The sequence below is a fragment of the Cnephaeus nilssonii genome (assembly GCF_951640355.1).
Source record: "Cnephaeus nilssonii genome assembly, chromosome: 7".
Classification (NCBI taxonomy): domain Eukaryota; kingdom Metazoa; phylum Chordata; class Mammalia; order Chiroptera; family Vespertilionidae; genus Cnephaeus; species Cnephaeus nilssonii.
The window spans coordinates 77,743,850-77,756,601 of record NC_137078.1 but is presented as its reverse complement, the minus strand read 5'-3'; the positions used below and the strand labels follow the sequence as shown (position 1 = coordinate 77,756,601).

At 53.2% G+C, this 12,752-nt stretch overlaps 1 protein-coding gene across 1 annotated transcript; it reads right to left on the bottom strand.

Moving 5' to 3' along the window:
* Window positions 1-1,408: 1,408 nt before the first annotated feature.
* HPCAL4 (hippocalcin like 4) lies at window positions 1,409-12,540 on the bottom strand. The gene is made up of 4 exons (XM_079776970.1): window positions 12,413-12,540; window positions 6,591-6,760; window positions 6,268-6,483; window positions 1,409-5,413 (listed from the first exon to the last, which is right to left on the bottom strand). The coding sequence occupies exons 2-4, from the start codon at window positions 6,750-6,752 to the stop codon at window positions 5,216-5,218; spliced, it is 576 nt and encodes a 191-aa protein (XP_079633096.1). The 5' UTR covers window positions 6,753-6,760; window positions 12,413-12,540; the 3' UTR covers window positions 1,409-5,215.
* Between the last annotated feature and the right edge of the window lie 212 nt (window positions 12,541-12,752).

Sequence of the window (12,752 nt, the reverse complement as noted above, 5' to 3'; positions counted from 1 at the left end):
TTAGGGAGATCACTCTGGTTTCTTTGGGGCAGGCAGATGGTGCAGAGAGCAAGCCTGGGAGCAGGAGGTGGACTCACCTGGGCTAGAGATGATGAGGGTTTAGGGGAAGCTTTAAGGAGATGGTAATCCAGGGCCTATGCACTCCTAGACAGGAAGGAGACAGGACTCCCCATCCCCCCAGTGTGGCTTCAGCCAGGAATGGCCGCCCCAGCTCTCAGACTTCTGAGTCACCTCCTTAGGTTCATGGTTGCCCTGAGGCCAGGTCAGCCTCCTTCCTCCGTCCTAATTGCTTCCTGCCAAGGCAGCTGGCCCCCTCCAAGCGCCCTTGAGAAAGCCCTTGTAAAAGCAACTGAGCATTTCAGAAGGAAGCAGGCACCAGCAGCTGCCACTGTCCCCAACCCCAGGCAGGGAACAGAGCCTCTCTGACTATTGAGGGGTCTTCTGAGAGGAACATTTCACCACCAACTCCCATCCCCAACCCTTCCCATATCTGGGTCAGTGTAGGGGGTCTCGGGGCTTTGGGCGGGGCACCTGTGAATGGTGTAACAAACAAGTTATGCTCTACTCAACCTCTGCCCGCCCTCCACGTGTCAGCTGTGCATATGGCACAACAAGGCTGTGTTTGTTCAGAAGAAGGGGTATATTTTTCTAATTAGCCCGAAGATGCCACCATGGTCTGGCTACATACTTATAGGGATGCTTCCACTCAGAGGGGATCCCTCTTCCTAATTAGTACATAGTGCACCACATGGACCACTGTAATCCTGGCTCATAGCCTCTCTCCCCACTGCCCACTCTCTGCTCATTTGGGCTTTAGTGATGCCTTCCACTGGGCAGAGGGAGAAGCTAAGCCCCACTATCTGTTGCCACCAGCTTCCTTCTCGGGGGAACTGCTCTGCCTGAAGACCCCACATATCAGCACCTGGTCTGGCCATAGGTGATTGGACCAAGGGGTCCCACCAAAAGCTAAGCTGAACCAATCAGATTCTTTTGCTTGAGAACTGGAACTAAGAGACACAGAGGGGCATTGTCATCGCTGGTGAGTCTTGATACAGAGTTAGGATGCAGCCACTTTGTGTAGGGAAACCCAGGAGGTCTGGAGAGAAACCAAGAAAAAGATGCAAATATTGCCAAGGGGATAAGAGCCTGTGAGGCCCAGAGCAAAGAGAGAGAGGCCTATTCTTAGTTCTAGTTCATGAAGGCCCGGTCATTCTTGATCTTCCATCTTTAGGGTCCCTTGTAATCTGCTCACTCCTTTCTTTGAACTATCAAGTGGGTCTCTGTTTCATGTAACCGGGTCCTTGCTGGAATAAGGACCTCAGTCCTAAGGAGGTACTCCCACAGTGTGAGCTCCCCCTGCCCCTCACCCCAGCCCTATCCCAGCTTAGAGAAGAGCAGGAACCCTTGACACAGTCACACCTTTTATTCACTGTCAGTGAAAAAATACACACACACCACAGCACAGGGTTTGAACAGTGAGGACAGTCACTGTGGGCACAGCCAGGAGCAGCACATCCATAGGGGACAGGGCCAGAGTGGTGAATGAGTTGGGAGCACCCCTGTGCCACCCATCCCCCCTCCTGCCCCAGGCCTCAACACTCCCAGAGCCTCCACCAAGCAGGAAGGGCCAGACACCCTGGGAGGCCTGGTCCTGCCCCCACACTCTGGCAAAGGGACAAGAAAACCCTGAAAATCTCAGAGAGAAAAATCCCATATTTTTCTGAGACTTCTCAATTGCAGGATTTGAATTTTTTTTCAAAACTGATGAATAAAATATGTAGAAAATAGCTTCTTGCCCCCACAGTGATCTCTAAAGTCAGCACAAAGCCTCACCCAGGGTGGGTCTTCAGGAAATATTTGCTGCTTTAGTAAATTTTTGCATAAAAATTTACAGTGTCAGCTTACTACCTTGCCTAGAAACTCCAGGTATTCTCCCCTCCTCTCTCTCTCTCTCTCTCTCTCTCTCTTTAGCAAAATGCATTTCTACCTCTAGGGACTCTGCCAGTCAGGAAAAGATAAAGTGCCTTTGCTTATGGGCTTCCTTTTCCTTAATTTTCAATTTAAGGTAGGTTATATAATCCTGACTATAGCTCAAAGGACTAGAGTGGCCATCTGAAGTAGCCCTTGTTGATGATTTTTAGAGATAAGAAGGCGCTCATCAATTGGACCAAAGATTGAATGAGGACAGAATACAGTTAGAAGATAGATTTGGAATCGTGCAGTTCAGAGTTGCTGCAAGAAGATACAAAACTTCAAAGGAGAGTCTGGCTATATCAATGTTTTAACTGTCTGTATATTTTTGAGTCTATGTGAGTCATACTTCAATCTCTGCTAACCTTGTGCTCTGTGACAAGTCCCTCTCAGCTGGGGCAGATGGGAGGACTGCCTCTCTTCTCACAGCAGGGCCAGTGCTCTACCACAGGAGCTCCCAAGCAGCGTCCTTGGGACGTCAGGAGCAGGTGGGAGCAAGGCCTGGCCTGTCTGTGGCTCCTCCCATTAGCAAGATGGTGGTCCCGGTCCCTGGCCTGGCATTATGTATTCAACACTGCTGGGTCTTTGGCCTCACCAGCAAATATCAGCCAAGGATACGTGTCCAAAAGCTTGGAGTGATCAAACATGCCCTCACAGGTAGGACTTGCCTACCAGCTGGGGGGAAACAAAAACAGTTCTCTTAGGGAGGAAGTTGATGCTAGAGACAGTGCAAGATGCTTCCAGGGTTCTGAGTCAGAGGCCTCCTAGGACAGCATTGATTTGTTAGCAGAGCTGCCCAGAACAGAAAACAAGATGCTTGAAAATGTGGGGGCTTCAACCAAGCTCCTGTTTCTTTTTGGAAGACCACAGCTTCAGGAACCTCTTAGCAGGAAGCTTGTAAAAGACCAAACTAACTTAGCTTGCCCCACAGTCAACCTCGGTACAACTCAGAGTCAAATAAATGAGTAGGGGAGAGACTCTGAAGGGAAGAACCTGCTTAGAGTCTTGGGTTCAAGTCTTGGCACTGTGCCACCTCCTGACTCTGTGCGTTTGCACAAGCGACTCCCCTTCTCTGTGCCTCGGTCTCCAAGTCTGGAGAAAGGAAATGGGAAATGCAATCTTCATTTCCCTAGGCTGTGAGCGTAGAATAAGATGGGGTTGATGGCAAGCCTTTGAAAGCCATGAAGTTCTGTGTGATTGGGAGTTGTGTTAGATTCAGCCTTTGGGGGATGGGAACCCCACTTTGTAAAAAGCCTTCCATTGGAAGTGTCAGCTGAGCCAGGCTATTGAGTATCTGGGGTGCTGAGTGACAGCACAAGATACACCTAATGGCCAGCTCCTGAGAGCAATGGAATATCCTTTGAGGCATTACTGGATAAAAGCCTACTGGTTACTGCCTGAGGATGTGAATTCCCTAGCCTTGGTAATAGGCAGGTCATAGGCAGGATAGAAAGAGGTGGCAACCCAGGGGCCTTGCTACCTCCAAGAGCAGCAAGTAGGAAGGTCCAGTAGAGTTTTGGACCAAAGGCCCGCATCCCCAAGAGCTTCCTCCTGCAGAGAGAGAGGCCAGGTGAACACTCAGAAGTAAAAGACAAGCTTCCCTGCAGATACAACCTGCACCCCCAACTCAGCAACCCTTCCCTGTCCCCGCCCTGGGCTGATAGCACCTGTATACGAGACTGTTTCCACCAGCAGTTCAAGAGGAAATCAACTGTCACCGCACATGAAAGCTAATTTCTGATCACAAGTATAGGAGAGAGTAAAGTGAAAGACTTAAAGAAGCGAGATGAATTTTCTAGCAGTCAAAGCATGCAGCTGTGTAGCTCATGGATCCAAAATCGGAAAGCCGACATTGGAAAGCAAAGCCAGTGCACTTGGAAGATGACGAATTGCCTGCCCGATTTAGCATTTGGGGTTAGAACAAGCTTTTCCAATGGAGCATGCCCAGCACATTTTTAGGCATTTGGTCCGTAAATGCAGCCTGGCGCCTAAACAGTGGCCAGGTGGGCCTCCTCTTCTAGCTCCTTCCACTTCTGTGGCAGTGAAAGAACAAGCCCGTCCTTGAAACTAGACCAAATCCAGAAAGGAACTACCAGGATGTGGGAAATACACAGTCTCACTCCCAGCGAGCCTTGTTTTTCTGTTTCTTAAGACAGCACCTGTCCAGAGTAAGTGTACAACAGAGTTGCTCACTGAATTGAAAAAGATCAGTGAAAAGGAAGCAGAAGAAGCTGCTGATGGCAACAGCTCAGGATTTAGCTTGATAAGAAAAAGTGTTTCCTGGTGAGTTTGGTGGTATTTCCCTCTTTTTTTCTCTCAGCTCTTTTTCCCCATGAAAATGAGCATTTCTGTATTCATTTGATTATTTTATAAGAAATCAAGTAATAAAAAGTATGTTTTAATACCCTAAACTAATAAAATTACTTTAGCTCCTTTGAAGGGTACTAAAAATATAGGTATTGCATAAATTTCAACTTTTCTTAAAACTTCCACTTACATGGTTCCTAGACTTCCAGACACTTCATTTATCTTTCTGCACCTCTGCATAGAACGGAGTGGAAAGATTTAATAGTTCCTCTCTAACTAACCAGCCTTACCCACCCTGTGCTCAGCTGTGTTCAACGTCTCTGACCTCTGGAAGTCTGCCTCACTGTGTGAGCTTCCGAAGGGCACAGAATGTGTCTTGTAGACGACCATATCCTTAGCACCGGGAGGTGCCTGACCTTGAACAGGTGCTCAATAACTGTTAGCTGAAGAAAGGGCTGAATGAACGCTCCAAAGACAGGAGCCAAAAGGGCCAGGGAGAGTGGAGGGAACAGGGCAGAGACCACCTTTAAGGGATCTGGGTCCTTAATAAAGGACTGACCCAATTTGGCCCTTTAACTGGGGTGTGTGGAATCACATCTGATAAAATATAATCCCAGGAAGAACGGACTTTCAAAGCAGAACCCCAGCCTCCCTCCTTAACCCTGCCTGTGGGGGCAAAAGCTAACTCCCCTTTGCCCAGTGGATGTTAGTTCTGGGCCAAGACTGGAGGTGGGCCTAGACCACAGGATACCTGAAGATCTCTCTTTCCCAGGGTGAAGTGGTCCCCCAAAGATCTTGATTGAGGGGAGCAAGGGCTTGGGCAGAGGGGTGGGTGGGCCAGAGAGTGAGGCTTAGAGTACCTCTCCCCCTAGGGAAGGGCCAGCCAGAGAGATCATGGGGTTGGGAGGTGGCCCTGCCCCTCACCAGCCTTTGCTCCCTACTTCTGCATGTCACACTGCAGCAGCAGCACAATGGATGGGTCACTCTTGGCCGCCTCCTTGAACTCCTCCAGAGTAATCTGGTCATCCTTATCCTGGTCCATCTTCTTGAAGATCTTGTCCACACGCTGCTGGGGCGTGAGCCCATCCTGGTTCATGCGCATCATGATCACGGTGCCCACCATCTTGTAGATAGCCTGGTGAGGAACAGGGGGCAGGAGGATTGGGGGTGAGTGAAGGGGGTTTGGGAGTGGGCAGGGAGAACCTTGGGAAATGGTGAGGATGCTGGAAGGTGATGTGATGTAGGATCGTTAAGACTGGATATTTAGTGAGCATCTCACACTAACATGTCTAAAACCCAACTCTTCACTTTCAGCCTGCTCCTCCCCAGGCATTCACTTCCTGTCTCAGGAAATAGCAAATTCATTCTTCTAGTTGTTCAAAAACCTTGACACTATTCTTGACTCTCCTTCTCTCATACCCACATCCAATCCTTCAGTGAATCTCGTCAGCCCTAATTTTGCAGTATTAATAAATCCCATATCCAACCACTTCCACTGACTGACTGTTCCTCCATGGCCGTCACTTCCATCCGATCCTGCCTGGGCTATTGCAGAAGTCTCCTAACTAGTCTCCTTGCTTCCCCTGAAAGCAGGAACTCTGAGCAGCGCCTGGCACATGACAGGCATTCAACACACATTTGTTGAAAGAACAACAAGCTAAAAGAACTTAGGCTCTGGAGTCAGACTCCCTGGATTTGAATCATGAACCACGACTTGCGCATCTGTAAAATGGGGTTTCTGATAGTACCTACGCTCTAGGGTTGTTGGGTAAAGGACTTAGCACAAGGCCTATCCAACCCCACGCCCCCAACCCATGCTAGGGGTCCTGGGAAGCGGGGTGGGGGTGGGGGGAGAGGTGGGTGCAGCGAGGACGCTCCGGAGGCCCGAGGAGCTGGCTGGAGAGGGCGGTGCCAGAGACGGGCCGGCAGCGGAGACAGGGGGCGCGCCACCCCAGCACACCCCCGCCTCTCGGGTCCGCCCCAGCGCACCTCGATGATCTCCAGCATCTCCAAGCGCGTGATGCGCCCGTCGCCGTCCAGGTCGTACATCTCGAAGGCCCAGTTGAGTTTCTGCTCGAAGCTGCCGCGGGAAGTGACCGAAAGGGCGCAGATGAACTCCCGAAAGTCGATGGTGCCGTCGCCGTTCTTGTCGAAGGTGCGGAAAGCGTGCTGAGCAAACTTGGAGGCATCGCCGTAGGGGAAGAACTGAGGAGGGAACGCAGGGAGGGAGTTGGGGCGCCGCGACTGCCCGGCCTCCGTCCGGCCCGCCCCGGGGTGTCTGGCCCCGCCCCCCACGCCCCGGGCCCGCCCACCTTGATGTAGAGCTGCTGGAACTCCTCCAGGTTGAGGATGCCGCTGGGGCAGTCCTTCAGGAAGCCTTTGTACCACTGCTTCAGCTCCTGCTCGCTGAACTCGGTGTTCTGAACCAGGTCCTCCAGCACCTCTGGGGCCAGCTTGCTGTTGGTCTTCCCCATGGCGGGGCCTGGGGGACAGGCGCAAGCAGCGGCCCTCCAAGTCCCCGTAAAACAGGGTTCCCTGTCTCTGCAACAGCTCCCTCCCATAACAGACCCACATTCCCACAGCCAGGATCCCTCCTTCCACAGCTGGTGGGGTATCCCTCCTCTCACCACCGCCCTCAACAAGCCCCATCTTCCTACACCTGGGCTCTATCCTTCACCCCGTCCCTTCCCATAGGCGCTCCTACCGCCTCTCTCCGCCTCTCTCCAAAAAAACTGGCTGCAGGTTTCCAGGATTTCTAGCCTTTCAGGTCTCCGCTCCCCTCCTTTTCACTGGCAGGTGCTGCATGCCACAATCTTCATCCTCTCTTCTCCTGTTTACACCTCCCATAGCTCCCCACACCCATAGAATCGAGTCTTAATTCTCTGCTTGCTATTCAGAGCTTCCACACTCAGCCCTACCTGCTTCGGCAGGCTCCTCTCCTACCAGGGACCGGAGGCAGGCTCCTCCTGTGTCCCCCTGGCACCACCTCCCAACTTCTTCAAGGCCTTCCAGGCCACCCCAGCAGGAAGCTTCTCTCCCTCTTTCTTCTGTACAAATACAAGTCCTAGCTAGTAGCACTGATGACCCTGTAGATTCTGCTTTTCGTTAGTTAGTTCATTCATTCCCTTAGCATTTATTGAGGCTGATTGTGTGCTAGGCCCTGTGCTAGTCATGGGGATGAAGTAGACACAAGCCAACTTTCAGTAACTCATAATTAGGTCAAAGAGGTAGGTAGCAGCTGATTATAAAAGGGCCTTCAATCCATGTCAAGAAGTTCAGCCTTTATCGGGAGGGGTTTTAAAGCAAGAGCTAGGAAGATAGCATTCCTTCCATAACTCTTACAGAATGCTTACAGTATGGCAAGTCCTGAACTAAGTGCTGGGAACCCAGGGAGAAGGAATGTGTTTCAGAATTTTTCCTTTGGTTACAGTGTGCAAGGTGACCTGGGTCAGGGAAGGTATGGAGAGCAGAGAGGGGCCTGCTGCATAGTTCAGATGAGAGATGATGACACCAGGGTAAGGAATGTGAAGAGATGGGGATGGACTGAGAACTGTCAGGAGTGGGAACTGGCAGGACTTGGGAACTGAATGGATGTGAGGGGGACGGAGGAGTTTAGGCAGATGCTCAGATTTGCGTTTGAGTGGATGGAGATGGTGTTGCTGAGAAGCAAGTTTGGGGCAGATGAAGAGTCAGTCCTCAGCTGGAACGTGAGCCCCTCGGGTAGCCTGTGCCAGAAGAAGTGTTTGCAGAGCAGGGTGCAACCCTCTCCAGGAAGCGTGGTCACAGTGATGCCCCACGGGGCCCTGGAGGAACACTCCTGTCGGAACTCCATGGGAAGAATGTCCCTCCAGAGCTTGAGTTTCCCAGGACATGGCCTGGGAGGTGACTTGGACCTGCTTGGAGTCTGGAAGGGCACCAGAATCCAATGGCGGGGTAGCCTGCCATGAAGATACTCTAGAAAAGGAAGCCCTCCGGCCGGAAAAAGGAATGCCCCTTTCACAGCCCACCCCAGGCCAGTGTGGCTTCTAAGCTTTCCTGCTGAGAGCACCACAAACAACAAAGGTTGGTCTGTTCCATGTCCCCTCCTTTGCTGCCTGACCTCCAGTTAGTTACAAGATATCTCTGGGCCTCAGATTCCTCCCATGGGCCATAAGGAAGATCAAGAGCAGTTGGGGTGGCTACATCCCCCTACCTATCACCCTCAGAGGATGAGAAATCCTGTATTCCCTCAGGAGAAGTCATGGAGGGGATGAAGGCCACCTGTAGAAACCTGGTACTGTGATGTTCAAAACAGTTGCACTGGGGCAAGAGGCAAGGACACTTCTGGAACACCATGGGCAGAAGGAGGTAGGCTCCTAACCCAGCTGCCCCCTCCTCAAGTCCCAAGTACATTGAAGACTCAGGGTATAGTCAAGGAAGCTAGAGAATCCAGAGGTGGAAGTGTCTGGTGGGGGAGGCAGAGCCTCTTCCGCTGTCTCCTGTGGAATGTGTCTGCATCAGGTGCAGGGTGTGGGTGGGAGCATGTCAATGTATGAGATGGCAAGTCTGTCAGAGAGCACTGTCTGTGTGTGTGTCATAGTGTCTGTGTGCCTCTCACCGTCTGCCCCTTTTCTCCGCCCTCCCACAATTCTGCGTCCCCTGGGCCATGCCTGTTCTTGGCCCCCATGTGGTCCCAGGCCCACCAAGGACTATGTCTTCAGCTCCTTTCTCCTTATTCCCTCTATTGCTTTTAGATTGGTAGGTCAAAACTGGCAGTGCCCTTTAAGATCATCCCCTTATGTTAGTGAAAACCCAGAGAGAGGAGAAAACCAGCTTGAGTTACACAACAGGTCAGTGGAAGAGCTCAGATGAGCACCTAAGCTGAATCCATGCTACTGCCTGAACCACTCCCTCCAAATCATGGCTACTCTTCAACAATACAAGCCTTCTCCACTCCTACCCGCCTTTGGGGGAAAACCATAGCTCTGATCTCCCTCTTAGCCTCAGTGGGACCATCTTACTGAGCTCCAGGTCACAGTATCTGACACCCTTTGGAGTAGCCCACCAGCACCTCTAACCCAGTACATCTACAGCCAGACTCATCTTCAACCTGTGCTGTCCTCTCTCCATCACTCCTTCCTTCCCTTGTCCCAGGGGGAAATGCCATCTTAGTTATCTTTAGTTTTCCCTTCTCCTTTTGCCCTAGGTCCAACTTGCCACTAAATCCTATTGTTCCTTCTTTTTTTTTAAAAAAAAATGTTTTTATTGATTTCAGACAGGAAGGGAGAGGGAGAAAGAGATAGAAATATCAATGATAAGAGATAATCACTGATTGGCTGCCTCCTACACAGCCCCCACTGGGGATTGAGACCGCAACCTAGGCATGTGCCCTGACCGGGAATCGAACCAGAACCTCCTGGTTCATAGGTTGACACTCAACCACTGAGCCACACTGGTTGGGCTATCGTTCCTTCTTTTGAAGTGCTCCTGGAAACTTCATTATGTCCTTTCTCTCCCCTCAGTCAGGGCCAGGGGCACAGCCAAGGGGGCTGAGCGCCAGCTGGGGCACTGCTTGGCAAGCCATGCCTGTGGGCTCAGCTGCCTCAGGGGAAGTGCCTTTCTTCTGATTCCTCTCCTCCGAGGGAATGTCTTCTCTGATTTTGCCCAGAAGTGCAATATAGGCTAGAGGGGGCCATGCCCACGTGTCCCCTCAAACTCCAGAATCCTCTAGAATCTGGTGCCAAGGTGCCCACCTGTCTAGCCTCACCTCCAGCTCCTTCCCTCACAACTACATACTCCTTTCAAACCAAGCTTCTTACAGCCAGAATCTACCCCACCTACGGCTTAGCTGTTTTCCTCTCCCCTAATATCCTTCTCTCCTGGACTCACGCAGCTATAATCTGTCTGTAGGCCTGGCTGCAGCCCACTTCCTTATGATCAGCCTCCCCCAACTGGGACAGTGGACAATCAGCAGCATGAGGGCAGCATGGGGGCATGAGTAGACCCTGTGAGGCTGGGGAGTTGAGCCCCACAAGTATGTAGACCTCAGAGCTCTCTGAGCCTCCCCTGGTGCTCTAGAATTCTAGGATGGAGCCTGATTTAGGAGAGGCCTTTGCATTAAACCCTTGCCTGGGCCAGAAAAACGTTCTCCAGGCCTTTTTGCTCAATGGCAAAGAGCTTACCCGCTCCCAGTCCACTCTGGAGAGGCTCAGAGAGTGAGAGAAGTGCTTTTCCCTTTGTCCCTGAGTTTGCCCCCTTGTAGCTGCCCCACACGGAATTCTCGCTCTGTCCCTCTGTGGCTGCACCGAACAACCCTGCGGAGACCTGGGGGTGGTGCCTGGAACCCAGCGATGTTCAGTGAATGCTCCTTGGTGGGTTACGTGAGACGGGCAGAACCCACTTCTTCCTCTGAAGAACGGCCTCGGGCTATTTTATCTGTGTTCTGCCATTGCACCAACTTCAGAGACGATGGAAGCCAGACCTGACGATAGGAAGGGTTCACCCGAGGTGAAGTAGAGCCCATCAGCAGCAAGGCAAAGGCCAGAATGCACTGGGCCTCGTTCTGTTGGTGCTGTAGCCCTGCTGCGTGCGCAGGCTCCTCTGCTTACCTCTTGCGGGCGGCCCTCCAGCTGCGAAGGAGCTGGCACAGGGCCATGCACAGAGCTGCTGCTCTCTGTGCCCAGAGGGCAGAGCTCAGGGTTGTGGGCTTCAGATGGGAAGGTGGCAGTAGGGTGGGAGGGACTGAGGGATGCAATAATCCCACACCCTCACCCAGCTTCAGAGAAACGGGTGCTGAGACGGTTGCCATGGTGACAACAGCTCCCTGGTCAGGAGATTTTTCTCTCTTTCCTCTCCTTCATTTGCTCTTCTCCGAGCAGCAGCCATAGAAGCAGCAGCTTCTCTCCCTCCTTGTTACTGAGAGGCAGGGGATGATAAACGAAGGGTGGGCCCTGCTGACCACCTCTACCTTGGAGCTGTCCATGCCTGTAGGCTGCTGGTCTAGGAGGGACTCCCAACAGCAGAAAGGGGGCCCAGGCCTGGTGAGGGGGTCGCCTTGACCTAGGCCTTGGTAAGAAGCAATGTCCCTTCACTGAGGACTAACCCCTCCCCCCCCCCCCCAGGGCCTCCTCTCTAAAACACCTCCATGGTTCAGGGAGAGAGGGAAAGGGTCCTGTTTTCTCCTAAGCAGCCATAGAACCAGAGTGTGTCACTGTTGGGTGGCCATTCAAGATCGTCTCATTCAGTCCACCCTCGGTCCTGACCCCTTCCCCATTTCACAAAGGATCAGCGAGGGAAGGGACCTGGCCAAAGTCAGACAGCACTGAGTCAGACAAGATGGGAACCAGCTCTCCTGCCCTCCAGGCTCAGGTCACCTTAGGGAAAGGAGCGGCACAGTCCACAGGGAGCTTCGGCACAGGCCCTGCAGAGCGGCAGGAAGACGGGACCCAGAGGGAGGGAGTGGGTGCCAGGAGGCCAGGGAGGGCACGAATTCGACAGATATTTGAGAGGAAGAAGGAGAGGACTTGGTGCTTCGGCTGTAAGGGGTGAGGGGAATGGAGGAGGCTGGGACCTTGGTTGCAGTGACTGACAGGTAGGTAGGGGTGGTCTGCTGGGGACTGGAGTCCCTGGTCCAGCCTCCAACCAGGATGAAAAGACCAAACATGGGGCCTCCGCCAGCTCTGAGACCTTGGTGAGGAGGCACTGTTGAAAGTGTTGTGAAGAGAAAGGGGGAGGGAGGCTGGGTGTTTTGGGGAGGGGGGCTGAGCTGCTGGTGGGGCTGGGTGATACGGATGGAGGTTATCTATGGAGGTGGGCGGTTGCCAGGGGACTGGGTGGACTACCTATCTCCAAAGGAGGGAGGTTGACTGGTGCCTCCTCTGGTACCAACAACACTGCACCCCCAGGTGTGCGTGTGTGTGTTGGGGGCCAGAGCAGTGGTTGTTTTTACCTGAACTGCGGATAAGGAAGCAGCTCTGCCTCCCTTCCTGGGACCCATGGGGCCTGGACTTGGGTGGGGGTCCCCCCCCTCCAGATGCTGCCGCCTAGGGCAGAACCTGCGGCCAGGGAAATGAATCAGAGAGGGCAGGAAACGAGACTGGAATGGAGAGTGGAGGGGGAGGGGACAAGGGCCTCCGCCCAGCCCCGCCCGCGTTACCTGGGGCCGCTCGCCGGGTCGCCGGATGGCTCCGAGCCTCAGCTGGACTCGGGGATCGAGATTGGCTCGTGGGTTGGCGGCCAGGTTCCCCAAGATCCTCGCTGAAGCCGCCTCCCAGCTCCGGTATCACTGGTGTCTCGCGGAGGCGACACGATTTGCATAAGCCCCACCTCACCCGGCGCAGGTTTGGCGTGATTGGCTCCGCTGGGGCGGAGTGGCAGGCGCGGCTTCAGGTGGGGACCGGGCGGCCAGAGGCCCGGCCGCAGGAGCGCACCCCGCCCGCCCGCGCGCGCTGACCTTCCTGGGAGCCGCGAGGAAGGGGGAGGGCTGCACCCCATCT